The sequence below is a fragment of the Lissotriton helveticus genome, chromosome 5_1 (assembly GCF_964261635.1).
Source record: "Lissotriton helveticus chromosome 5_1, aLisHel1.1, whole genome shotgun sequence".
In the NCBI taxonomy this organism is placed as follows: domain Eukaryota; kingdom Metazoa; phylum Chordata; class Amphibia; order Caudata; family Salamandridae; genus Lissotriton; species Lissotriton helveticus.
Window position 1 is genome coordinate 18490467 of NC_136065.1, and position 26405 is coordinate 18516871.

Consider the following 26405-nt stretch of genomic DNA (forward strand, 5'->3'; position numbering starts at 1 on the left):
TGGTTTTTCATGTTTCTATTAATAAAAAGAATTAAAAAAAAAAACACATTCTCCATAACCCACCCTCACCCAAACCTACCTTCAAGTTTCTGATTCAAATCCAAAGCTGTTGACGGTCACACAATGTCTTCGTATGTTGGGTGTGGAAATACCAGTGAGACGAGGTGAGGGGGTTTCTCTCCACAGCACGATGGCCCTAGAGCTCTAAAACTTATGTCCAAACCCAAAGGGGACAGGGGCGTGTGATCAATCTGAGGTGCAGTCTATGCCCTGGCCCATAGTGGATTTCGATGGAGGCATCACAAGTCATATTAAAACCGAAACCTTGACTTCAAATAAAAACGTACAATGTCCCACCCCACCACTAGAGGGAAGGAGTGTGCAAAGCATGTCATCTACAGCACCACATGCTGCTAAACCTTTGGATACAGAGGATGCTTTCACCAAACATTTACACAGCAAGTTCCAAGATGGAGCTCCTGGAAAGGAGTAGTTTATGTCCTGTAACTCCAGTTCTGTAGGAGGGGTATCTCTGTTAGTCATAATCTAGTGAATAGTCCGCCCATGTGCGTGGATCCCGGAGCAATTAAAAATAATCTCTTAAGGTGTCGAAAAATGCAGAAATGCACAGACACTTAAGAGAGAATTAAAGACAGATAATGCAGCCTATATCCACAGGCTACACTGTCCACTACTTCAACTAGAAATTCCACCAAAAATCCACAACCAGCACAGCCTGTCCAGATTTTTCTTGCTTTAACAGCAAAAACCCTCTGGAATGATAGAGAGGAAGAAATGGACAGCCAAGCTCCATAGGCTGCCATTATATGGCTCAGAACAGGATACTGTGCCTTTAAGAGAACTTTCCAGAACTTCACAGTATCCCAGGATGCACTGCAGGTCCCTTTTACTTTCAGTTCTTTTTAAAGGCGTAACACGCCAGACCTGTAGCATTCCTTACATGAATATCTCTCTCCACCGGGGAGGAGGGCGGGCGCTTATGACTATAACAGAGATACCCCTACTACAGAACTGGAGTTACAGGACAGAAACTACTCCTTCTGTAGTAGGGGATCTCTGTGTACAGTCATAATCTAGTGAATAGAATGGCAAGCCCATCCCCACACCAAAGCGGCGGTGGAGAAAAGAGAAATAACACCAATACTGTGCGAACAGATTTCGCAGCGAAGCCTGCCCAACCTGAGCGTCTGCCCTGGCATCAGTGTCTAGGCAGTAATGCTTAGCAAAGGTATGGACCGACTTCCAAGTGGCCGCCTTGCAGATTTCTGCAATTGGAACATTACGGAGCAAAGCAGTCGTGGCAGCTTTGCCCCTGGTGGAATGAGCCTTAGGTTTACCCCCTAAGGTCTTATTAGCCTTTTGGTAACAAAATTGTATACAGGACACAATCCACCTCGAGATGGACTGTTTAGAGGTAGCAAGACCCGTCCTGACTGATCCATAATTGATAAACAATTGGTCTGACCTAAGAATATCCTTGGTTTTATCCAGATAAAATTTCAACACCCTCCTGACATCCAGGGAATGCAGGGACCTTTCCGCTGAAGAGGAAGGATTCTGAAAAAAACGTAGGTACAGTTATGGTCTGGTTAACATGAAAATCAGATATAACCTTTGGAAGAAATTTAGGGTGAGTACGCATAACAACCTTAGTAGCATGAAATACAGTATATGGTTCTTGACAACACAATGCCTGAATTTCACTCACCCTGCGGGCCGATGTAATGGCCACGAGGAACGCCACCATCTAGGACAGGTGCTGCAACGAAGCCTTATGAATAGGTTCAAAAAGCTCCTTCATCAATCTGGACAGCACCACATTCAATTCTCATGAAGGCGAAGGAAGCCGGACAGGAGGGAACACTTTTTTCAAGCCTTCCAAAAAATCTTTGATCACAGAGATCTGAAAGAAGGAAGTCTGTGAAGGGTATTTCCTGTAGGCAGTCAACGCAGCCAGATGAACCTTATGGAATGGACATTAAGGCCAGTTTGCGCCAGATGTAGACGATACAGAAGGATGACGTCTTCCTTACACGTCGTTGGGTCATAGTTCTTGGACTTGCACCAGATGCAAAACCTCTTCCACTTGTAAGCATAAGAAGTCCTGGTGGAAGATCGCTTCAGTATGTCCATGCAATCTTCTGGTAGATTCAGATGGCCATATTGCACTATCTCAGAAGCCATGCGGCCAAACTCAAAGATGAGAGGTTGGGGTGCAACATCTGCCCCCCGAACTTCATGAGAAGGTCCGGCCTGCACGGCAGCCGTATGTGAGGAAGGAGAGACCAGTGAAGCAGGTCCGTGAACCACCACTGTCTGGGCCATTCCGGGGCAATCAGGATCATCCGTGCCCTGGACTGGGACAGCTTGATGAGCACCGCCGGAATCAGGGGAATGGGTGGAAAAGCGTACAGAAAGCTGTTCGACCAGTTGATCCATAACGCATTCCCCAGCGTCCCCGGCTGGTAGTACCTGGAGGCGAAGTCTCGGCATTTGCTGTTTTCGGCGGTGGCGAACAGATCTACGTCTGGAGTCCCCCACCTTGTGACGACTTCTCCTAGTTCTTCATCGTTTATGACCCATCAGTCTGCTCAGTGCGTCTGCCTGAACATTCTCACACCTGGTAGATGAGTAGCCGTTATCGGCAGTCCTCTGGCCAGGAGCCAGTGCCAGATCGCCTGCGCCTCCTGCGACAGAGTGCGCGATCTCAACCCCCGCCCTGCTTGTTGAGGTAATACATCGTGGTCGTATTGTCCGTCTGAACAAGCAGAGAGTTGGTCCGGAAGGACGGGTGAAAGGCCTTCAGTGCCAAGTGAACAGCTCTGAGTTCCAGGAAATTGATGTGGTACGTGGACTCTGTCGGGGGCCACGTCCCTTGAATCTGTAAGTCTCCGGAGTGCGCCCCCCAGCCGTGGAGCGACGCATCCATCACGATAGTCTGCGTGGGAATGTCCTTGTGGAAGGGAACCCCTCTGATGAGATTCTCCGCTGAACACACCGTCCTCACTGTTGTAGATGGAGCAGTCATAAGAGCCTGAGCCTTCCGAAGGAGTGATAATCGTCTCTCCTCCGAAGGAGACACGCTTGCCGACAGCGTATTGATGGAGGCTCCCAAGTACTGTATGCACTGGACCGGAGTCGGGACAGACTTGGACATGTTGATGTGCAACCCCAGCTTGTTCAAGAGAACGCACGTCTTCCGGAAGTGCGCTTGAGCTTCCGAGAAGGAGGAGGCCTTGATCAACCAATCGTCTAGGTACGGGTAGACAAACACCTTGTTCTTCCTTAGGTGTGCAGCTACCACTGCCATGCAATTCGAGAATGTTCTGGGCGCAGACTTCAGCCCGAATGGCAGTACTGTGTACTGATAATGATTGGCGCCGACTTGGAATCGCAGGAACTTCCTGTGTTTGTGTGCAATGGGTACATGGAAGTACGCATCCTGTAGGTCTATAGGACATAGCCAGTCTCCCTGTTGCAGCGGAGGATCAATCTGAGGCAACGACAGCATGCGAAACTTCTCTCTGCGAATCCACTGGTTTGCTTGTCGCAAATCCAGAATGGGCCTGAACTCGTTCCTGTCCTTCTTGGGAACCAGAAAGAACCAGGAGTACAGATCTCTTCCTCTTTGAGACAGAGGTACGTCTTCTATCGCCCTTTTCCTTAACAGGATATCTGCCTCCGCCTGGAGCTCGCACAGTTGAAACTGCGAGCTCACCGGTGGAATCGATGGAGGCGGGCTGGTGAACCGAAGACTGTATCCATTGCAAACAATATTCAGCACCCACTTGTCCTGAGTAATTTTTCTCCACTCTGCCAGAAAAAATTGAACGCTTCCCCCCACCGGAGAGGGTAACTGATGTAGGGAAAGTAACTGCTCAGGGTCGAGACCTAGCTGCGCCTTTGTTCGCTGTAGAGGACTGCTGGCCTCCTCTACTCTTCTGGCGCTTCTGGAAGGGGCTCCGGAACTGCTGCTGTTGTTGCTGCTGTTGCTGTTGCTGCTGTTGCTGCTGTTGCTGTTGCTGCTGTCCCGAAGCTCGCCCTCGCCCTCTGCCCTGTGCCCCGAACCGCCTCTGGCCTTCTTCTGGCCTTCTTTTCTTTGGGCTTCTCCAACCCAACCGCTGTCAGGGTCTCGGCCTCTGCTTTCATGCGGGCCATCTCATCGTCCGCATGCTTGCCCAACAGGGTTTCCCCCGAGAAGGGCAGATTGGCCACCCTCTGCTGAGCCTCCAGCTTGAGTGATGTGAGCCTAAGCCAAGCATAGCGCCGTTGGTTGATCCCATGACAGTATCCATGGGCCGCCAAAAGAGAAACCTCAGCAGCCGCACTGATGAGCTGGTTCGATACCAGCATCCCCTCCTTCAGGATCTCCTGAAAATCCTCCTTTTCCCGTGGAAGGAGTTCCGTGAACTGCTGGAGGGATTCCCACAGGGCACGATCATACCGCCCTAGCAGAGCAGCATCGCTAGACGCCTTCATGGCCGTAGATGCCGTCCCACAGGCCTTCCTGCCAGCGGAATCAATCCATCGGCTCTCCTTATCAGGAGGCACGGAAGACGGGGAGGTAGAATGTTGTTTCTTGGCCGCCGTCACTATAACAGAATCCGGAATCAGATCCATCCGCAGAAAAGCCGGGTCAGGATCCGGGGCCCTGTATTTCTTAAGGAGCCGGGAGGGAGCGGCCTTCGTCGCTGTTGGTGTGAGGAACAGCTCCTGCGCAGGCTCCACCAATCCTGGTACCAGCGGTAGTAAAGGGCAAGACAAATGTTTCTTATGAAGCAACTCAAAAATCACGGACGTCGTGGGTGTCGGAGCCGTCACCGTGATTCAGAATTTTGCTGTACCCCTCAGGAGAACATCCTGGTACGTGCTGATGTCATCCACAGGAGACACCCTCGTCCCCGGGGATTCCGACAAAGTCGGTGAATAGGTCCTGGTCCTGGAAGAGTCCGTGCGGGACCGTGATCGTCGCCTCCCATGGCGCCGTCTTGACCTAGTGGAGGATTTGTGACGACGACTCGATCTCCCCCTCCGTCCGGAGCGTGATCGCGATCTCCTTGGCTTCGGTCGATCCGCCGGTTCCACCGGGGCGGGCGACTTTGGCTTGGCAGGGGAGGAGTCGGATATCGTGGCAGTAAGACCGACCTCGGAGGAATCGGAGACGGCTTGTCTGCCGGTAGCTGAGGTTGAGGTAGAGGACGCGGTGGAAGTGGTGGAGGCGGAGTGGGAGCTCGCGGAGGAAGCCCCCTTGGCAAGGGAAGAGGCGTAACCGACTTCTGCCCAGAAGGGGTATACACCACTGAGTACACCGAACCCGGTGATCCGCCTTCCTATGTAGGCTGTGCCGTTGGTGAGTCTTCCTTAGGCACCTGGCACCTGCTAGACTGACTCCTGGCACCAGAACTCCTTCCGCGCCTTCTGGGCGTCGAAGAACGGCGACGGACGACGAGCGTCGGCCCCTTGACGACGAGCGTCTTGTTCTCGACGGCGACCGTCTCTCCCTCGACGGCAACCTCCTTCACCAAGACGGCGACCTCCTTCGCCTCGACGGCGACCTCCTCGACGTCAAGGATCCCCTCGACGACGACCTTCTCCTCTCCGCCGACGGCGGTGTCGCCTCGACAGCGAGCGCCGACTCCGGGCCTCTCGACGTCGATGACTCGACGACGACTCCGACGAGGACGAAATTGTCACCGGAGATCTCGACGGCGGTCTGTTCAGTTCCCTCGACGCCGCTTCGACCCGGAGCTCCGGGGAGATGGGAAACAGGCTGCAGTCATTCCGTAGTTGGTGCAATCGACACAGACGGAGAATGGGGACGCTTGCTGGTCTTCCTGCCCCTGAGGAGCCCCCCTGAGGCCTCAGCATGGGCAGAGGAAGCCCCTCCAGACCCACCTTGCGCCTTCAGCCTTCTGTCCTCCAGGCCCTGAAGTCTGATCTTCATTCTATCCCTCAGGGTCCTGCCAGAAAAGCCCTGACAAATGTCACACTCCTCTGGGACATGTGAAGAGGGAAGGCAGATGATACACACCTCGTGTGGGTCCGATTTGGCCTTCTTCCTGGAGCACTCTGGACATTTGTCGAATAGTGCAGGCATATTGACAATCAAAGAGTGCACCAAAAGACAAACAGGAAGAAAAACCACCAAAGTACTTCAGAAAAGTACTCAAAGAACTTGAAAAAAGTGAAAAAATCACCAATAAACCCTTGAAAAGGGAGAGCTCAATGCTTCAGGGTCCTGCTTGCAGGAGCCGGAAAAAAGAACTGAAAGTAAAAGGGACCTGCTGTGCATTCTGGGATACTGTGAAGTTCTGGAAAGTTCTCTTAAAGGCACAGTATCCTGTTCTGAGCCACATAATGGCAGCCTATGGGGCTTGTCTGTCCATTTCTTCCTCTCTATCATTCCAGAGGGTTTTTGCTGTTAAAACAAGAAAAATCTGGACAGGTTGTGCTGTTTGTGGATTTTTGGTGGAATTTCTAGTTGAAGTACTGGACAGTGTAGCCTGTGGATATAGGCTGCATTATCCGTCTTTAATTCTCTCTTAAGTGTCTGTGCATTTCTGCATTTTTCGACACCTTAAGAGATTATTTTTGATTGCTCCGGGGTCCATGCACATGGGCGGGACTATTCACTAGATTATGACTATACACAGAGATCCCCTACTACAGAACTGGTAGTCCAGGGTACTTGCTGTGGGTGTCGACTACATCTAGCATCCAGCCCCTCCTGCGGTAACACCGCAGTAGTTGTGTTCCCAACTTCCCTCAATCTCCAGTTTGCACCAATTTTAGGGTAGCCAGGTTAAACTGGACAGCGAAAGTACTGTTAAGGGCTTATCTTTGACATTCTATTTTGAACTTTGTCAGATCTTTGTTCAAATTTCGGTAAAAAGTTTGCACATTTCTTTTAAGGATCTGTGTGGGTAACTCCAGTAAAGAGGTTCAAATTCCGAGAGCCCTCACCTTTCTACCAGGCTACCAAAAAACCTTAGGCTGATTTATATCCAACTTTGACGCTTTGCATTTCTTTGTCTGGCAACTCTTTCCCACTGATGGACTGGGTATGAACACAAGAAATACTGACAGGCCCAGGGCACAAAGAACTGGATTCACTGTGGTTTAGTTAACCCTTTGGCTGCGGGGGTTATTCCCCCGCTGTGCTGGGGGGCGGGGGGCGCGCACAGCGCCCCGGTGCTGATGATGAGCTCAGGTCAGTTCGTCATGCAACACAGTGCTCGTGTGCTGATGACTAGCTGAGCTTGTCACGGCCACACCCGTTTTCTTAGAACACTCAGCACAGCAGGGGAATTATCCCCGCGTGTGAGCGTTCTAACGACCATGACGAGCTCAGCTCGTCATCAGCACACGAGCACCGTGGCTGATGACGAGCTCAACATGGGAGGGGTTAAACAACATCACCGTCACATCGAATACAATACTTCCTGCTTACATTGGATTCTGTAGCAGCAATGAAAGGTCATGCCAGAAGGCAGTTTCAGTGCTAGATCCGCTCTTTAATGTTCAGAAAGCAACTCGAAGGGTTAAAACAAGAGAGAGAAACGGAATCATGCAGCAGCAGCAGAATTGCACAAATCAAAACCAGATCATCTTTTGTTTCATACAATCAAAATACAATGTGTAAAACCTAGAGGCAGGCGAATGTGGGGAGATGGTTACATCCCTAAAAAGTGTGGGACATACACCACAGTGGTACTCTGGAATTGAAAAGTAAAGGGCTACAGGCCCTCCCACCATATCCCTCCCCTCCCTCAATTCTTATGGAACCCAGAGGGCAATCCCAGACTATCACAACCACCTGCCTAGTAAAGGATCAAAAATATAGAAAGATTTCTTTTAACGGTGATGTCAATGCATCATAAAATACTCTGAAGAACTTCCACCAATCTGCTAGACACCTGCGCTCCTCTTTACTCACCCTCGCACACTCCCCGCAGATGCAGCGGGGACCGCTCCTTCTCCTACATCGCTGCCAAGACCTGGAACAACCTTCCCCTCCAGCTCCGTACAGCCTCCTCGCAGACTTAAAGACTCAAGACTCGGCTCTTCGACAGACAGCACCCAGATACCCCCAGGGACGACAGTGCTGCGCTATACAACTGCTGTTTGAGTGATTCCATTATTCAAGCCCAGAACCAACTCCATTTCTCCACCTATCACGCTATACAAAAAGTATAAGCAGACCGGCTGGCTGCCAAGGGGATAAGTAGGGGGGAGCAGACGAGCCCCTTCTTATGGACAACACTGCTTTACTTTGCGCAAAAAGTTCAGTTCTTGTTTACCCATGTTTGGTCGTGGAAGAAGCTAGCACATCACCTACACGCACTTCCTGTAAGCAGCATAGTCTATGCTGACATGACGCACAGACCATGGTGGTGTGCTTCAGCACTGGGCAGCTTTTGCAAACCACTCTTTCAGGGGCAGATTGCTTCATAGCCCAGATAGATTCACAAAAGGCAGATCTTTAAAAGTGACTAGTGACATCTGCGTGCCAAATAGATCTTTTCTTTCAATGATAACTGGAAAACCTTCAATGCCTTGAAGGAAGGAATATATAGTGATGGCTAATAATTTTTTATTTTTTTTAAACCGAACAACTGAGCAGAAGCCTAGTCCTCCTATTTCATTTGTTATGGGGGGAAATGAGTGGCAGATCTGTAAAGTGTCAACCTCAGTGGATTTTTTTCTTTTAATTGAAAAGAGGCCTCTTCTCCCCTTCCACTGATCTCACAGTAGAACATCCGTCTCTCTGGGATCCAGCCAGCAGCCGATGAGGAAGGCTCTATACAATCCAAGCCAGGGAACCAGAATACAGGTCATTCCTGTAAAAATGGAGTACGCCATGTAGCACTGAACCTTCCCTCTTAATGTAATCTCACCAACATGGAGTCTGTCTTTACTCCCAAAGTGATCCTTTCTGGGGATTTTGCGTCGCATCATTCTGTGCTATCAGATGAGCGGGCACACAGGCATGGTGCATGAAATATAGACATCCATTTTACAAGAAAGATTTTCCCTACCAGTTGAAGTAAATAACTGTTGTAACATGTGAATCCTTTTACTTTAAAACAGCTCCTTCATACCCAAACCCCTCAGCCCTCAAGCATCAAACAAACTGCTGCTGATCTATCATCTTTGCCGTTCTGGAGTCAACCGAGCTATAGACTCCTAGGTAAAGCGCCCAGGTCTTGCATGATGGTACACAGTCCATGGTAGCTCCATCTTGCATCACAGCTGATCCCTGTATGACTAAAAAGAAAATCAATGGAAAACAGTGGGTGGTGAGCCAAGTGTCAGAACCCAACCTTCGAAGCCAGAGCACCCGGCCATCCTCTGCTCCTGAAACGGAACCAGCAACTTCCAACTTCGGAGACGAATAGTAGGCCTACACGAGTACCTCTTTTGGCAAACAAAGCACAGGGAAGCTAAACCCACCTCTCATACACTCTCATTAGGGCCCCCACCCCCCGAGTCAAGATTAAAAGTAGTAAAAAGCTGGCACTAAGGTAACCCATCAGCAGCATTTTAAGGGGCCTAGATACGAAAAGACTTCATTCTGATCCCAGTGCATCTCCAACAAGACTGGCTATCAAGGGACTGCTGAGAGAACGCTTCAAATGTTTAAAAAACATCCTGATCAATGAGCAAACTGAATTTTAAAAAAAAAACTATTAAAATGTTTAATTCCCAGCGCCCCCTCTACAGGTCCACCTGGGTGTTTTTGAGGCTCTCAGGAAGACCAACGCCTATCCAAACATTGAACTTCAGGTCTGTGACAAGGTATCAATTTTGAAAAGGAAATAGATCAGACGAAGGAAATAGAGAATGACTTTAAACTGGTACTTGAGGGAGGGTCCTTTACATCCTCTGCATCACTGTACCTTCAGGACCCGAACACAGCCTAAGCGAAAGCAGAGAGTGTCGCTAGATGAACCTCTGGAGAGGATACTGAAGGTATATAAAAGGAAGAGGACCAGGTACAAGAAGTATAAAAGCACTGACAAAATCATGAGGAACACGAACCATGGGATCAGCGAGTGGGGAAGGTTATTAAGGGGGATAAAAGATTTGAGGAAGGGTTCATGGGCCCTGGGGTAAGGGTGAAGTGTTCATGGAGCTAAAATGCAATGTAAATCTGATAAAAAGATGTGAATGAGAAAAAAAACTAAGTATTTGTAAAAATGTGACAGGGATGACAACTGACAAGGGAGGAGTGGGGTTAAAGAAACATGTTAAGTTATGGCTATGGGGAAGATGGGACAAATTACACGTTTAAGCTAGGGTGACAGGAAAGTATTGTAAGATTTAGGGTGTTAGGCAGAGGATATACTTGATGAACTGAAAAAGTGCAATACAAATAGGTGTTGTGAGGAGATGCCATAGGGTTATGGTCAAGGACAAGTGCTGGGTTGACGAGATGCCCCTTGCTCGGAAGAGGCGAGGCTGGGTTCAGATAAACATGGTAGGGCTGGCATGATGAACGGCAGCTACTGTTGATGACGAGAAGAGACCCAGACGTCAAGGGTGAGACGGGGCAGGTATAATGGGGGGTGAAAAAAACCAAGGGAGTCCCATCAAGCAACCATTTCTCCTTTTAAACACTCCACTCAAAGCAGACTAGAACTCCTTTACGTATTTGCTGTCTGAATGCTCAGCTCAGCAACGCCTTCTAAATTCCTCTTCGTGTAAACAATAACCAATATTTCGATAGAATGGACTCGTTTAGAGTCTGCGCTCACTGTTCTATCTGGCCATGAGGCTCGATGCGCTTCCTCTGTTTGAGCCTCCTTGCAGTAGCCCACTGAGCTTTTATTTGCTCCATGACCTCCATGGAGATTCCGTCTGACTCCCTCCCCCTTGTTTCTTTCGCCCCATAAGCCTCCCTCTGAGACCTTCCTGCAAACTTTGCAGGTCCCCTACATAACCTTCCGAGTGAGCATCATCTTTAACGCATTCCTCCCTGCCTCAGAAGCGGGCTAACATGTATGGACGCCTCTAGAAGGTGCTTCTCGTCCATCAGTCCAAGCGTGGACTCTGCGAAGACCTCTGTGCGGCTCTTTAGCCCAACTCCTGCAGAAGTCAGCCTACTTTGGATGTATGAAGGTCTGCAGAAATAAAGACTACCCATGGGTGCGCTGCATGCAGCCTTACAAGCACATATATGAATTATGTGTAGCTATTAGGCCGATGGATCTATTTTCCAAGTCTCTGCAGTCGCCGATCCATATGTACTACCTAGGACCCCAAAACCCATTAGTTCGTATCACAAGCTATAGACTAGCTGAAGCCATTAATCCCCATTGTCTACGTGTGGATCGCTCGAAGCCATCAGCTCATATCTTCTGTAGATACAGGCCCAGCTGCCCCCAGCTGCCGTGGTCCACCTTCTCTGCTGATGCAACTCCTGCTGCCATTAGTCCTCACCTAAACGGTGCACAGGGAGGGAAAGAGAAAGGTAAATGTGGCACAGTTGAGATACACCATTTTGCATCCTCCTCATCGTCTTGGCATGGCTAGTTGTGGCTCTCCGCCCAGATCGCTAAAGAAAGTCCTTCGATCAGTTAACAAATTCAGCGGTTTAGTCACCCAGAGTGTTAGATCCTTCACCCACGACGATGTGGTAAGCTATGTCGCGAGAGTGCCCTTTCCAAGAGTAATGGTGAAAGGCCGTAGCCTGTAAGTAGTATGCATTGAAGCCTCAGTGATGCACGCCTGCCTGTCAGTAAGACAAGTCTTAGTCTGTGGGAGCCAACTGTTAAAGAACTTCTACAGGTCCTTTACGTAGCCCTCGGAGCATCACTGAGATGGATTTTCCATTTTGTAACCGGAGTGTGTGCACTGCATGCAGAGAAAAGGCTTTCCTCTTCAAAAAGGGGTTACATGGCAGGGGACATGGGAGATATCTTCTGTTCGCGACTCCTTGCTGTGGCAAAGTCCACCCTTCTATTTTCAGGAGAGCTGGTGAGGTGCCTCAAGCATTTCCATCAAGAAGGTGTCAATTGGGGTGTCTCCGATTAGCTTGAAGAAGAACAGATGCTCCAGGCACTTCAACCCAATGGAACGGAGAGCCGGAAGACGGAGCAGTAGCTTCGCAAACCTAGAGCAAGAGAGACAGAAGAGATCAGCGACCACAATAATGGACGAAGCAGCTACCCTGAACAGTAGCCAACACCCTCAATACCAATGCTGGACCCCCCCACCCCCTCAATCAAGGCCCTCCAAGGACATGTTCAACAAACAGACTGAATTATGAGGAGTAGAGGAGCACACCTAACTTAAACGTTTCTTATAACTATTACTTGGTTTACATAAACCTTTTCTTTATGGCTGCATCACTGCTGCAACGTGTTGACAGCACGTGCGAAACATTAACTGATAATCTAACAGGATGAAAATCCTGAGTGCAGTGAGCACTATTCCCTTAGAACTAACCCTTCTGTTTTTCTCAATTGAATCCTACAACAACCAATGTAGTCAATAAAAACACTCCATTGTTTTGTATCTTATGCAAATTGTTATTCATTGATAAATCATATCGAATACATCTTGTGTGTTGTATTTGATACTTAACAAAAAGAACATACGAATTACTGTTGTATTTTTACAATGCAACAAAAGTGTGTACATGGAATTGCAGTCTTTACATCAACAGGTTGTCATAATTTTAATAAGAAGCCCGATGCATTTCGGGACTCTGGGGTCCCTTCCTCAGGGGCATGTTCTGTATTTGAATTGTAAAACTGTATCCTCAACAGTATCAGTGCGATCCTCAATACGGGAGAAAGATAATATAGCTACGAGAAAGCTTGTGATCCAAATGCCGAGAAGGCGGTTCCGAACATGCCTATTCTGCTCGATCTTCACAGCTGCCGACGAACGAGAAACTTGCTCTCCTTACCAGTCTCGTTTGAAGATCGAGCAGAATAGGCACATTCTGAACCGGAGTGCGTCCATCAGAGAGCATCCAACAGAGAGCAGCTCAGCTCACATTAAACACAACGTCTCGCCATCCTCACAGAATGAACCACTGGCTCTCAAAACACACAACTCAGACATAGTAGAAGCGAAAAGGATCCAGATGCTGAATTTTACTAGGAGAAAGCTGGTAGCCAACCCCTCCTAATGGGTACAGGTACCTCGGAGTATAGGTTAATGCTGCCACCACTGTCAGTCTACCGCTGGCTAGTTAGCGTGGACAGCAGCCACGGTCTGTAAAAGAGGCGTGCAGCATGAAAGCGCACTCAAACTCAGGACCAAGCTCTAAGGTCTCAATCCATGTAAACAGAGAGTCCTTCAGTGAAAATATGACTCATGTTCACTACAGAGATTAAAATACCTACAGTATCTATCCACTGACTTGCGAGGTCAACTTAGTGCAGGGAAGCACGTTCTCCAGAGCCATGCAGAAGACTTCCTGTTTGAACAGATGTACCTCAAGAAGTAGCACAATGAATACAATTATCACAAATGATGAATTCTAAAGCTCCTGCAGATTTTCTCACAAAGAACACGCAGTCTTAAAATCTGACAGCTGGTGCGACAGAGGAGTTGAGCTGGGTCACTCCGCCTTACTGGCCAGTGTTAATGCAGCACTGTATTTTAGACTCAGACCCCTAGGGGCGGCGGGGAAGGCATACATGCACGTACAGAGTTATGATGAAAGGCTCCACTCTGAAACGTATAAGGAAAAATGACCAGATGTTGAAGCTCAAACACGTGACTTCAGTAAGAAATATACTGCCCTCCCCTCTGCTGCAGGAAAGTGTCCCAAAAGAAATGTAACCCAAGTACCCACTTTATGCCGCAGGAAGAATATGCAACATCCCATGGTTAATGGAAATACTGCGTACACCGGCGAGAGCGGGTCACCTACTAGCTTTGGAGAAGCTGGAACCCTGGGCCCTACTTGTGATCAGAAACTACCAGGGTGAACTGTTAGCGAACCTGACTGACATCTCTAAGGAATTTGCAGTATACTTCCACAAGTTTTATGGTCCGTCACATCAGGACCCAAACGCCAGCAGAGATATTGTTAGGGAAACAATTGACCACACAGTTGGGTAAGGCTAGCAACATTTTTGAAGGTAGCCTTTCAGGTAATGAGCTTCAACATGCCATAACCGATATATCCACAGGGAAATCACCAGGGGAAGACAGCTTCCAGAGTTCTACCAAATGAATACATCAAAAGTGGTGTCACGGTTCGCTGCAAACTGTGAGGATAAGGGAGCTCTTAGATCAGAATTTAGGCAAGAAGCAATATCCCAATGTCGCGGCTCGCGGCGTTGCCGCGGCCGGCCATTCCGCTGACACACACGGGAGGCCGGGATACTCACTTCCGGCGGAAGACGAGTACCCGGTCTAGCCCTGGGAAGCGAGGCACAGAAGCGCTTCCGGGGGAAAACGCATATACTGCGCTTTTCCCGCCGGCTGAGCGCTTCGGATTCTGGATTCTGGCTGAACCTGAGACCTGCATGCCTGGAGAGAGCCGCGCTGAGGTGCAACTTTGTTTCTCCGGCATTCTCGGAGAGCCGCGCTGACCTGCAACATTGTATCTGCGGCATTCTCGGAGAGCCGCTCAGACTTGCAACATTGTATCTACGGCTTTCTCGGAGAGCCGCTCAGACTTGCAACATTGTATCTACGGCTTTCTCGGAGAGCCGCTCAGACTTGCAACATTGTATCTGCGGCATTCTCGGAGAGCCGCTCAGACTTGCAACATTGTGTCTGCGGCATTCTCGGAGAGCCGCTTGGACTTGCTACTTGTTTTCTTCTGCTTCTGGGAGGCAAGCCGCGCTGAAGCGCTTCCTGGTCTTAGACAGCGCCTACCAGGAGCGCTGGGGTATTTCATCAACTGGGAGTTCCAGGAAAGCCCTTGTTTGTTTTTCTTGACCCTTGGTGCGCAGGAGCGCCCTAAGGGTGTACATTGAACCAAATTGTGTTTTGGGGGTTTTTTACTTTGTTTTTTCCCACCGCGCAGGAGCGCTATAGGGAATACCTCAGCCTGCAGACCCTGTCCCCTTACAAGGAATGCCACAAGCTGGGTGGTTGATTCCCATTTCCAGTTACCCGCGCAGGAGCGCTTTCCTTTTTGTTATAGCTTGGGTGAACGCGCAGGAGCGCTTTCTTTAGTTTGTACTTGGCGATAACGCGCAGGAGCGCCGTCCTCGCTATTCACAACAGGAGCTGCATTCATGTGGGAACCTTCGTTTCGGAAGCCTTGGTAAGTCCTCACGGGGTACCTGGTCCTGTGTGTGTAAGTGGGGTGGTTCCTTTCGGGTCTGCTTCACTTTCTGATCTTTCTTATTCTGGTTTCCAGTGACACCGGGACGCCCCACCAGCTCCACGCCATCCTTAACCCTACACCCTGGCTCCCATCCCTGCGTCCATCTCATCCCTGCTGGGTTTTGTCGTCCACGAGGGTTAGGTGGGTACAGGGACGGGTGCTCTTGTCGTCTCTGCGGAATCGCGCCACAAGCAAAGGTGAGTCTTGTGGGGCAAACCTGACACCCAAATACTGAAACCTGGGAAGAACCAGCTGTGTTGTGCTAGTTACCATCTGACGATCGTGTTGAATGTAGGTAAGGAATATGCTACTTACCAGTATGCATCTGTTCTTGGCATAGAGGGCTGCAGAGTGGTACATTTATGAATAGATCGCCATCTGGTGTTGGGCTCGGATGATTGCACTGGTTTTTCTCTTGGAGAAGTCTTTGTGGTCACAGGACCGAGGACTCCTCCTTTGGGTGTTAGTGCGCATGGGCATCAGCTCCATCCTTAGATTGTTTTGCCATAGTAGGGTTAGATGGAGTAGTGTAGTATAATACATAAAGATATGCCCATGTAAATGTATCTAAATAAGACAATGTTGGGACAGACACTGGTTTCCGGGGAGGCAGGGAGGGCATGTACCACTCTGCAGCCCTCTATTCCAAGAACAGATGCATACTGGTAAGTAGCATATTCCGTTCGAGGCATATGGGCTGCAGATGGTACATTTATGAATAGATTATACAGCAGTTACCTCCCTAGCTGTGGTCACCCGTGTCTGTCGCAACTGTTTGAAATAGAGTTTTTAATACAGCTTGGCCCACTCTGGCTTGTTGTGTAGCCTGCACATCAACACAGTAGTGCTTTGTAAAGGTATGTGGTGTAGACCAAGTTGCTGCTCTGCATATGTCATCTAGAGGAATGTTTCCTAAGAATGCCATAGATGCTCCTAGCTTACGTGTAGAATGAGCTCTAGGAGGAACAGTTAATGTTCTCTTTGCTTTTATGTAACATATTTGTATACATCTTATAATCCATCTAGCGATGCCTGCTTTAGAGATAGGATTGCCCTTATGTGTTGGGGAAAATGCTACAAATAGTTGTTTAGTTTTCCTGAAATTGTGTGTCCTTTCTATGTAGTACAAAATGGCCCTTTTGACATCTAGTGCATGTAGGGCCCTTTCTGCTACCGTCTGTGGCTTTGGGAAAAAAGACTGGTAGTTCCACCGGTTGATTGATGTGAAATGCTGAAATTACTTTAGGCAAGAACTTTGGGTTTGTTCTAAGAACCACTTTATTCTGATGTAATTGTAGGAATGGTTCTTGTATTGTCAATGCCTGTAATTCACTTACTCTCCTGAGTGAGTTAATGGCTATAAGAAAGGCCACCTTCCATGTAAGGAATTGTATTTCACACCTATGCATAGGTTCGAAAGGTGGTCCCATTAGTCTGGTGAGTACTATGTTGAGGTTCCAGACTGGGGAAGGTGGTAATCTCGGTGGAATTACTCTCTTAAGGCCTTCCATGAAGGCTTTTATCGCTGGCACTCTAAACAGGGATATGTGCTGCCTGTTTTGTAGGTACGCTGCTATAGCTGCTAGATGTACTCTGATAGATGTGTACGCGAGATTACATTGCTGTAAGTGTAGTAAGTAGCAAATAATCTCCTTTGTTGATACGTCCAGAGGGTTGATATTATTAGTGGTACAGTATATAGCAAACCTCTTCCACTTAGCTGCGTAGCATGCTCTGGTGGTGGGACGTCGCGCTTGCTTAATTATCTCCATGCAATTTGGGGGTAGATCCAAGTACCCAAATTCTAGGATTTCAGGAGCCAGATCGCTAAGTTCAGTTGTGTGGGATCTGGGTGCATTATTTCTCCATGGTTCTGTGTAAGTTGCATGGGTAGAATTCTTAGCTTTTGGTGTGGCACTTGTGAGAGTTGCAAGAGCGTGGTGAACCACGGTTGTCGTGCCCACGTGGGTGCTACTAGTATCATGGTCATTGAGTGTTGTTGCAGCTTTCTGACCACTAATGGGATTAGTGGGAGAGGGGGAAAAGCGTATGCAAATTTGTTGGACCAATTTATCCATAACGCATTGCCCTGCGACAGGTGGTGTGGGTACCTGGACGCGAAGCTTTGGCATTTTGCGTTCTGATGAGTGGCAAAGAGGTCTATCTCTGGTTGTCCCCATCTTTGGAAGAATGGTTGCAGTATTTGTTGGTGCAGTTCCCATTCGTGTATTTGTTCGGACTGTCTGCTTAAGATGTCTGCCATCTGGTTTTGAACTCCTGGTAGGTGTTCTGCTAACAGATAGATGTTTTGAGGAATGGCCCATCTCCAAATTTCCTGCGCTAGTCTGGATAGTTGGAGAGAGTGCGTCCCCCCCTGTTTTTGAATATAATACATTGCTGTCATGTTGTCTGTTCTGATCAGGACTGCTTTGTTGGTAACATGCATTTGAAAGGCTTTCAATGCTAGAAACACTGCTAGTAGTTCTAGATGATTGATGTGCAGCCTTCTTTCCTGCACACTCCATCTTCCTTGTACTGTATATTTCTCCATATGCGCTCCCCATCCCGTGAGCGATGCGTCCGCTGTTATTGTCACCTGTGGAATTGGTTCTAGGAACGACCGCCCCTTGGCAATGTTTGTTGTGTTCCACCACTTCAGAGAGCGGTGTGTGCGGTCGTCTACCAACACCAGATCTGTAATCTGTCCTTGAGCCTGATTCCACTGTGTCGCTAAACATTCTTGTAGCGGACGCATTTGTAGTTTGGCATATGGTATTAGCAGTATGCAGGATGACATCATCCCTAATAGCTGCATGAACACTCTTGCTGTCAATGAGTGTTGTGGCTGAAATTTTTGAATGATTGTAAGCATTGTCTGGATCCTGACTGGATTGGGGTATACTTTGGCTTTTTCTGTGTCTATAGTAGCCCCTAAATATTGTTGAACCTTGCTTGGTTGCAGGTGTGACTTTGTGTAGTTCACAGTGAACCCTAGTTGGTGCAGCATGTGAATTGTCTTCTGTGTGTTCTGAAGACATTCTTTTTGTGACTTGGCCTTTATTAGCCAGTCGTCCAAGTATGGGAAGACATGTATTTGTTGTCTTCTTAGGTGGGCTGCAACCACCGCTAGGCATTTTGTGAACACCCTTGGCGCCGTCGTGACACCAAACAGAAGGACTTTGAACTGATAATGTTGTCCTTCTACCACAAACCTTAGATATTTCCTGTGGGCTTTGTGAATCGGGATATGAAAGTAAGCGTCTTTTAGATCCAGTGTAGAAAGAAAGTCCCCTTTCTTCAGTAAAGGAAGTACTTGTTGGAGCGTGACCATGTGGAAATGTTCCGAATTTATGTATGCGTTGAGAGGTCTTAGGTCTAGTATTGGCCTTAGAGACCCATCCTTTTTTGGAATTAGGAAGTATAGGGAGTATACTCCTGTTCCTTGTTGTTGCTTTGGAACCTTCTCTACGGCATGCTTTTGTAGCAGAGATAGTACTTCTTGTTTTAACAGTGTTAAGTGATCTTGTTTCATTGGACGCTGTTTGGGGGGGATGTTTGGTGGGGTAGATGTGAGTTCCAGGCAATAACCATGTTGGATAATTTGTCTCACCCACCTGTCTGATGTGATGTTTTCCCAGACAGGTAGAAACTGTGATAGGCGTCCCCCGACCGGTGTTATATGGTCTGGGGGGAGCTGTATGAAGTCACTGCTTTGGGGTTGGAGAGTTGCGGTTGTTGTTGTTTCCGCGTCCTCTACCCTTGCTGTTACCTCTGTAACTACCTCTAGAATTACCTCTGGGTGATGTCGGTGTAAAAGAGGTTTGTTGCTGGCTTGTACCTGTATTTTTGGATCCTCCTCTATAGGCGGACCTACGAAAGGAACCTCTTTGGGTCGGCTGTTGCAATGCTCCCATTGATTTAGCCGTTTCCGTATCCTTTTTCATCTTTTCTAAGGCCTCATCTGTCCCTGTGCCGAAAAGTGTTTGCTCATCAAAAGGTTGGTTCAGTAACGATGTTTGTACCTCTTGTTTGAACCCTGATACCCTGAGCCATGCATGTCTCCTTAACATGATGCTTGTGTTTATGGACCTTGCTGCAGTGTCTGCCGCATCTAGGGCGCACTTGATTGAAGTGTTAGTAATTAACTTCCCTTCCTGTATGAGTTGATCTGCCCTCTTTTGATGTTCTTTAGGGAGATGTGTGATGAGTTTCTCTAACTCATCATAATGCGCTCTGTCATACCTTGCAAGTAGTGCTTGTGTATTAGCTATGCGCCAGCTGTTTGCCGCTTGAGATGCAACTCTCTTGCCAGAGGCATCTATTAGCTTAGACTCTTTGTCAGGAGGTGGGGCTTCTCCTGTAGATAAAGAGTTTGCTCTCTTACGAGCGTTTGTGACCACTAGTGAGTCTAGAGGAATTTGTCCCTTGATGAATATTGGGTCTTTTGGAGCTGCTCTATATTTCTTATCAATTCTTGGGTTCAGTACCCTAGCCCTCACCGGGTCTTTGAATATCTCTGATGTGTGATTGAGAAGGCCCTTAAGCATTGGTAGTGTTCCTGATGTTTTTTGTGCAGCCGGTAGTGTTTCTAATAGGAAATCCTCTATTTGAGGTTCTGCATGTAGTTCTACCTTGTGGTATTTTGCTGCACTATCAATGAGTTGTGCAAACCCAGTATTATCATCAGGAGGTGAAGGTTTTGACGGGATACAATTCAGGGTCGTTATCGTTATCTGACCCTACATTGTACTGTTCCCATGGGTCTGCGTCCTCTGGGATTGTGTCTTCATCATCCCCAGGATGCTCTCCCTCCCCTGTGTCACTTTCTACATCTGTTGTAGGTGTAGATGGTCGTGTGGGAGTAATAGCTGGCCTATTGTGAGGAATAGGAGAAGAGGGTGTGTCGCTAGGATGTGGGGAAGGGGGAGGAGTTGTATTTGTCCCCATTGTTCTCTTCTTCGGAGGAGTTTTGTCGTCCGATTGTTCATTTTTCCTCTTTTTAGGTAGTTCTGTGACTACCTTGCCAGTTTGTGGATCAATAAACAGAGTCTTTTGTTTAGGATCGGTTTTATATTCCTGTGTCGGTACCGGAGTTTTCGGGTCCGAAAGGTGTTTTTTCTTCTGACTGTCCATTTGTATTTTCGGTACCGAGATTTTATTCGGGTCCGATGTCTTCGGTGTCGAGGGTGTCTTCGGTGTCGATATTGTTTTCGACGTCGAAGCGTGTTTCTGTGTCGACATGGACTGTTTCGACTTCGAGCTTTCCTTGATATGGAGCTTCGGTGTCGATGTCGGGGTGGGTCGTTTATCGGAACCACCATGATGGGAGACCGAGTGTTTCGGTTTCGGTGCCGGGCCCGAAGGCGGGGCGTCGGAAACTTTTTTCGGTTGTCTGACCGGGCTCGAGGGCGGGGTCGACACCGTGCGGGGTCTGTTCTTTGGTAAAGGGACGTCGTCACTCACGGTTTGTTGGACGTCGATTTCCTCCGCTTCAGACCCCGCCTCGTCGGCCTCTTCTTCCTCCTCTTCTGGCTGCTGGTCCTCGAACAGCTCCGGGATTGCTTGTGACTGCATTCTCGATACCTCGTGTCTTCGGGCTCGACGGTTTCTAATCGTCGATTTTGAGGAAAATGCTGCACAGGCCTCACAGTCCCTGGATTCGTGTTCAGGGGACAAGCAGAGGTTGCACACCTCGTGTAGGTCCTTGTGTGGGAACTTAGCACCACACGCTGGACATTTTTTGAATGGAGTCCTTTCCATGGACTCCGGGCTGGACTACGTCGAGCTGGTCTTCCCGTAGTCGTCGTTCTTCGAAACGCGTCGAGATGGAAGTGTAGTCGCGTTCGATAACAATACCGTCGAATTGGAAATGGTTACGCGCCGAATATCACTTTCTTTATCAAAGTCGATCCGGAGCGCTTCGATCCTCATCCGAACCCGATGGCGGAAAAAACAATTTAAGGATGGAGCCGATGCCCATGCGCACTAGCACCTAGAGGAGGAGTCATCGATGACGACAAAGACTTCTCCAGAAGAAAAACAAGTGCAATCATCCGAGCCCAACACCAGATGGCGATCTATTCATAAATGTACCATCTGCAGCCCATATGCCTCGAACAAAGATGTTATTCAAGGTCTTGACCAAATGTGTCTCACCATCTCCTTCCACAAAGGCTTTGTCTAGAGCTGTTCATCAAGGAACAATATGAAAATGCTAGTGCATCTTCTGGACGGATTAAGAGGAAACATCCTACACACTGAATGGATTTACTTTCAAGATTAATATCACACAGCTTCAATTATGCTTTTGGGGTGCTTGAACTGGTGATACCAAGAACTCCCATTAGAGAGACTAACGTGAACATTAAAACTATTATACGGGAGATGAAGTCTTAAAATGTCCAGGTTACATTTAGGTACTATCTCAGGCAGTCTGACTGCCACACATTTAATTGTGTAGAGCATAATCTTGCCCACTCCGCTCACCTCTTCCGAGACAGTGGTATGATCCCCACATAGTTAAGGCTAAAAGAAAAGTCTATTAGATGCCATAAGGAAGTTAGAGATTATATACAATGTCCCCAAGATACCACTGTGGACGACAAATCAGTACTAAGCTCGAACATAAGCGCTTGTAAACCTGCACAGACATTTTAACACCCAAGTACCTATGCAATGAACACGATACTTAACTTCCATTGCCCCGTCTGGTGGATACCCCAATTGCTGATTCCTCATCTTGTGAATATTCCCCAGTCAAAGTGGAGCTGTAAAATTAAAAGCAATACCCCAGTGCAAAGGTAGGTGGCTTGAAGCAGACCCGCAGCAGAAATGACGAGCAGAGCATCATATAAGCGCACGTGCCATCAGTTGCTCTTTTAGGCTTGTCCCCGTCATCACTTCCAGAGCAGAACCACATCGGCGCAGTCACACAATGCCACCCAATGACGCGCGAGAGTACTGCCTTGAAGTTTCTAGATCCAATCAGAGGCCTGGGCACTATCGCAAGGAAAGGGATCCACAGTTAGAAGCATTCATCAGAATCTTCTCTACCAATTCTCAGGTTAGTCTTAAGCAGTAAAGGTGTCTTGCGCTGGATAAAAAGAGTAGGTAAAGTACATGGTCATTTTAAGGCATTTTGGGAGCTGGGAATTCAGTATGGGTTGCATTGCTTTCAAAAATGCATGTAAACACAATTGACCCACAGACTATGTACTGGTTGGGGGTCTCCCTCTGATTTCTAACAGCACTCATTTGGGAATATTTGTTGACAAAGTGTAAACAGCACGGCTGTAGGATCCCGAAGGGGGGCAGAGGTGAAGGGAGATATATCCATCTATATATGGATATATAGTATTGCAGTTTGTCAAACCACTTTAATTCATGTAGTATCACTGTAATAAGAATGAATTGTTACAAGATGGCAACCAGCGCCAACGCTCATGATAGTCCTTTATTACTGGTGATGTCACAGTATTTAAATATCTCTGAATCAAAATAGTGTGTATTTCATGGAAAGAGTAGTGAACCACACCTCCAAGTTTCCTTACATATACACAGTCTTGCAGCCTTCCCCAAACATTATCTACCTACTGTGACATTGCACCATTATTCTCCCCCCCCCTCCACACCAGCCTCCCCAGGGCACCTGCTCACAATTTGTAATGTGGGTGCTGCTATCCTGGTGTGACAGAAAGCGCTGAACGGTAGGTACAGTGATGGGAAGGATATTGGGCAAAAGTGCTTAGATGGTTGCAGTTTTGTCTTTGTGCTTGGGGTCGGGGTTAGTGTGTAAAGGATATTTTATCTCATTCCTTGTCCTTTCCCCTATAACTTCCCACTCTGTGCCTATACTCCGGTCTCTTTGAGCAGATTGTGCAATAACCGTACCCAGTTTGAGGTGGGGCGCAGAGCGCGGCACAGTTAACCGATTATGGCGGTTACAAGGATTGGGTTCTATTGTGAACCGAATAATTTAGACCTTTTACTAACCGGTTTCTATTATGGTACCATGTTGTGTGTGGACCAGTACTTGCAATCACATTGCCTTTGCATACTTGTAATATGGTCCTTGAATCGTCAGTGCCTATAATTCAGTCACTCTGCATACTAAAGTAGTAGCGAGTGCAACACTCTTTCACCTTTAATACTTTACTGTGGGTGCATCCATTTGTTTTAAAGGTGTTTTCATCAGATGTAATAAAAGTGGATTCAAGCTTCACTAGGTGGAGATCTAGGCATGGATGACAAATTCTCTAGGTTACTTGTAAGAATCTTTTATCACTTCCATTTAAAATATATTCTTGTTTTCTATAACTCTTTTGTAGACCAGTACTGCTGATAAATGTGCTCTTAGTCACATGTAGGACAATTTCTTTATCCAATAAGTACATACTCAACAATGCGGGTCGGATGGGTTCACTGTTGAAAGTCTTGAAATGAAAACCACTTGAGAAACCTCATCCACTTAGGAGCGTAACACTCAAACTGGTTGGTCTTCTCACTTTGCTCAAACTTCCAAACATTTGGTGGTTAAATTTAAATGTTCAAATTGTATGACTTCAGGGGACAGACTGCTAGATTAGGAAGACCATTTTACATTTTTATGGCAGTCTTGCTCTAATATTCATGCTTGCGTACCATGACTGGGTGGCCATCAAGGTGTCACTAATATTAGCATCACATAAGTGTTTGTACTGGTGGATGACTAGAGGTATCAGTCGTATTAGTGAAAGTGCATATACAAATGCTCCAAACCAAGATCAAGTGCTCATTCTTCGGAGGCACGTTCTGTGGATAGGCGGAAAGCAGAGCTTAAGTGCTTTGTCTGGTGTGGTAAAAGGGTTTCTGTTGGTTTGTCCAATGTCTAAAAGATTAGGTCTACTGCCTCCTGATCTAGCTCCCATTTGTGTGATATATATACTTACATGTCTGCTGAGTCTGTGTGGTTATGTACTTTGTTCTTGTAAGTGAACTGCCGGTCCAGTGTATGTTTTAGTAGACACATTAACCCAAACGTATGTAGGTGACCATGGGTACAGTTATAGAACAGATAGTCTCTACCAACAGAATATGTTGAAGCAATCCACACAAGTCAAAATAATTTCAATGGCAACAGAATTCAAATGAAATAAAAAAAAAAAATGTTTTATAAATGTTGAAAAAAGAAACACAAGAGTGGGAAACATACAGGACAAAAAATAAAAACAGGTAAAAAAAGCTCAGACATTAACAGTGACTGCACAAATAAACAATTGGTGGCACATATACTATAAGGTACCAATGCTATTCTTAACAAAATAAAGAGCAATTGCAATAGTCATGGTACTCTGTGTCCTGTTCTGTGTGCTCCGGAGACAAGCCCACGTTGCACACTTCGTGTGAGTCGGTGCGCAGAAACTTCGCGTGGCACTGAGAGCAGAATTTGAATGGAGTTCGTTCCATCAACTGCGAGGCAGGCCGACGCGGGTAGGCCTGACAGCCATCCACAAGCTTCCTGAGCGAAAGAGGGTGTTTTAGAAGCAAATATGATACGCAGAGAATGGGATACGCTGATCAAAAATAATACAGTTGAGGGTGCGTCTTGCGCACCAAGTTAAACCGAATAAACTGTGTCGAACCGGAGCGCAGCAATTCATGTCTGAACCCGATGGAGGAAAAAAACAATCTAACAATGGAGTCGATGCCCCTGCGCACTATCACCGAAAGGAGGAGTCACCTACCTCGTGACTGGAAAAGACTTCTTCGAAGAAAAACAAACTGCAAACATCCGAATATAACACTAGATGGCAGGAGTATGCAAAGCATGTGATCTACTGCTCACATGCCTCAAACATTGTATTTCATTTGAATTCTGTTGCCGTAGAAATTACTTTGACTTCTATGTGGAGGTGGATTACTGTAAATTATTCTGTAGTTAGGGACCACCTGTTTCTCTATAAATAAGGTCCAGTGTATGGCAGATTCCCCAAAGAGTTTTGCCAGTATAGAATGCAGCAACGGCTCAGTGCTATCATAAATAAAATCATGATTTGAGAGATTTTGCAAGTTAAATCAGTCTACACAAAAAACAAATAAAACAGAACACTTTTTATTAACCCAGATTAATGGAGTGCATGAGTGATCACACAGATGCACGCTGAAGTAAAATAAATGTGCATGTACCAAGAGGCTTTGAAGTTAAAGGAATAAACCATGAAAAATGTATCGGATGCAGCTCTGTCCACAAGCATGAATTGTGAGCCAACATTATCCTAAAAAAAAAACATACGTCGACGACATTTCAATTCCATGCATACGATTCCTTAGCTCACTGTCAGGACTATCAAGCTTACAGAGACCCAGCACCTTAGTTCAGATGAAGAAAAATTGCACCTGGGGGGGCGTGGCTAGTGACCAACGGGAATGGTCGCTCTCGAAGGCGGCTCTGCAGCCCTCGCCAAAATATTCGCATATTTCTCCGCTTTTCGCTATGTAGGTTTCCCAAACACATTGGGAATCCCTTCCTTACCCCAATCCAGCACGAAAGCATCGCTTGAAAATGTATCCCGCCTGATTTTAAGCCAGTGAGAGCTGCCGACTTGAGACGCTCCAAGAACATCAAAATGGCAGCCTGTAAAGGGGAAGAGAGCTAAGGACGGAACCTATGGAGCATAGAAGCACTGCTCTTGCTTACAGGATCGGCGTTGCCTGGGCCTGCTATACCCCCTGGGGCCCACCGAAGAGCGGCATTGGTGAGGTGACGATCGGGTGCCGCTGTGGACAGCAGCGTAAAGAAGACGTGTCTGTGGCCCGCGGGAAGTTGAGATCGGAACGGGTGGGCAGGCATATTGAGGCCTCCAGCTTTGGGGCCTACCCACGAGGCAGCTGAGACGCATCGTGAGCTGCTGCATCTCCCGAGAGCCACCAAGTTACACTGTTATCATGTACCGCTGTTCAAACTTGGGTTCAACATGCATGCCACCAACAGTCGCACTGCGTTCCCCTTTAGCTCTTCTTAATTACCAGACATGGCAGACTCAAGGGATGTGAGGCTGTCAATACTGTCGTGGAATGTTAATGGCCTAGGTAGTAAAATAAA

General features: G+C 47.5%; 1 protein-coding gene across 2 annotated transcripts in view; it reads right to left on the reverse strand.

Annotated features, from left to right (window-relative positions):
- Positions 1-7514: 7514 nt before the first annotated feature.
- Positions 7515-26405, reverse strand: part of RXRB (retinoid X receptor beta) — a 149591-nt gene continuing 130700 nt past the window's right edge. For both annotated transcript variants that reach the window (XM_078641599.1, XM_078641600.1), the window contains exon 10: positions 7515-12136. In XM_078641599.1, the coding sequence (XP_078497725.1) occupies positions 11989-12136 (148 nt within the window). In that variant the 3' untranslated portion in view covers positions 7515-11988. The remainder of the gene's footprint in view (positions 12137-26405) is intronic.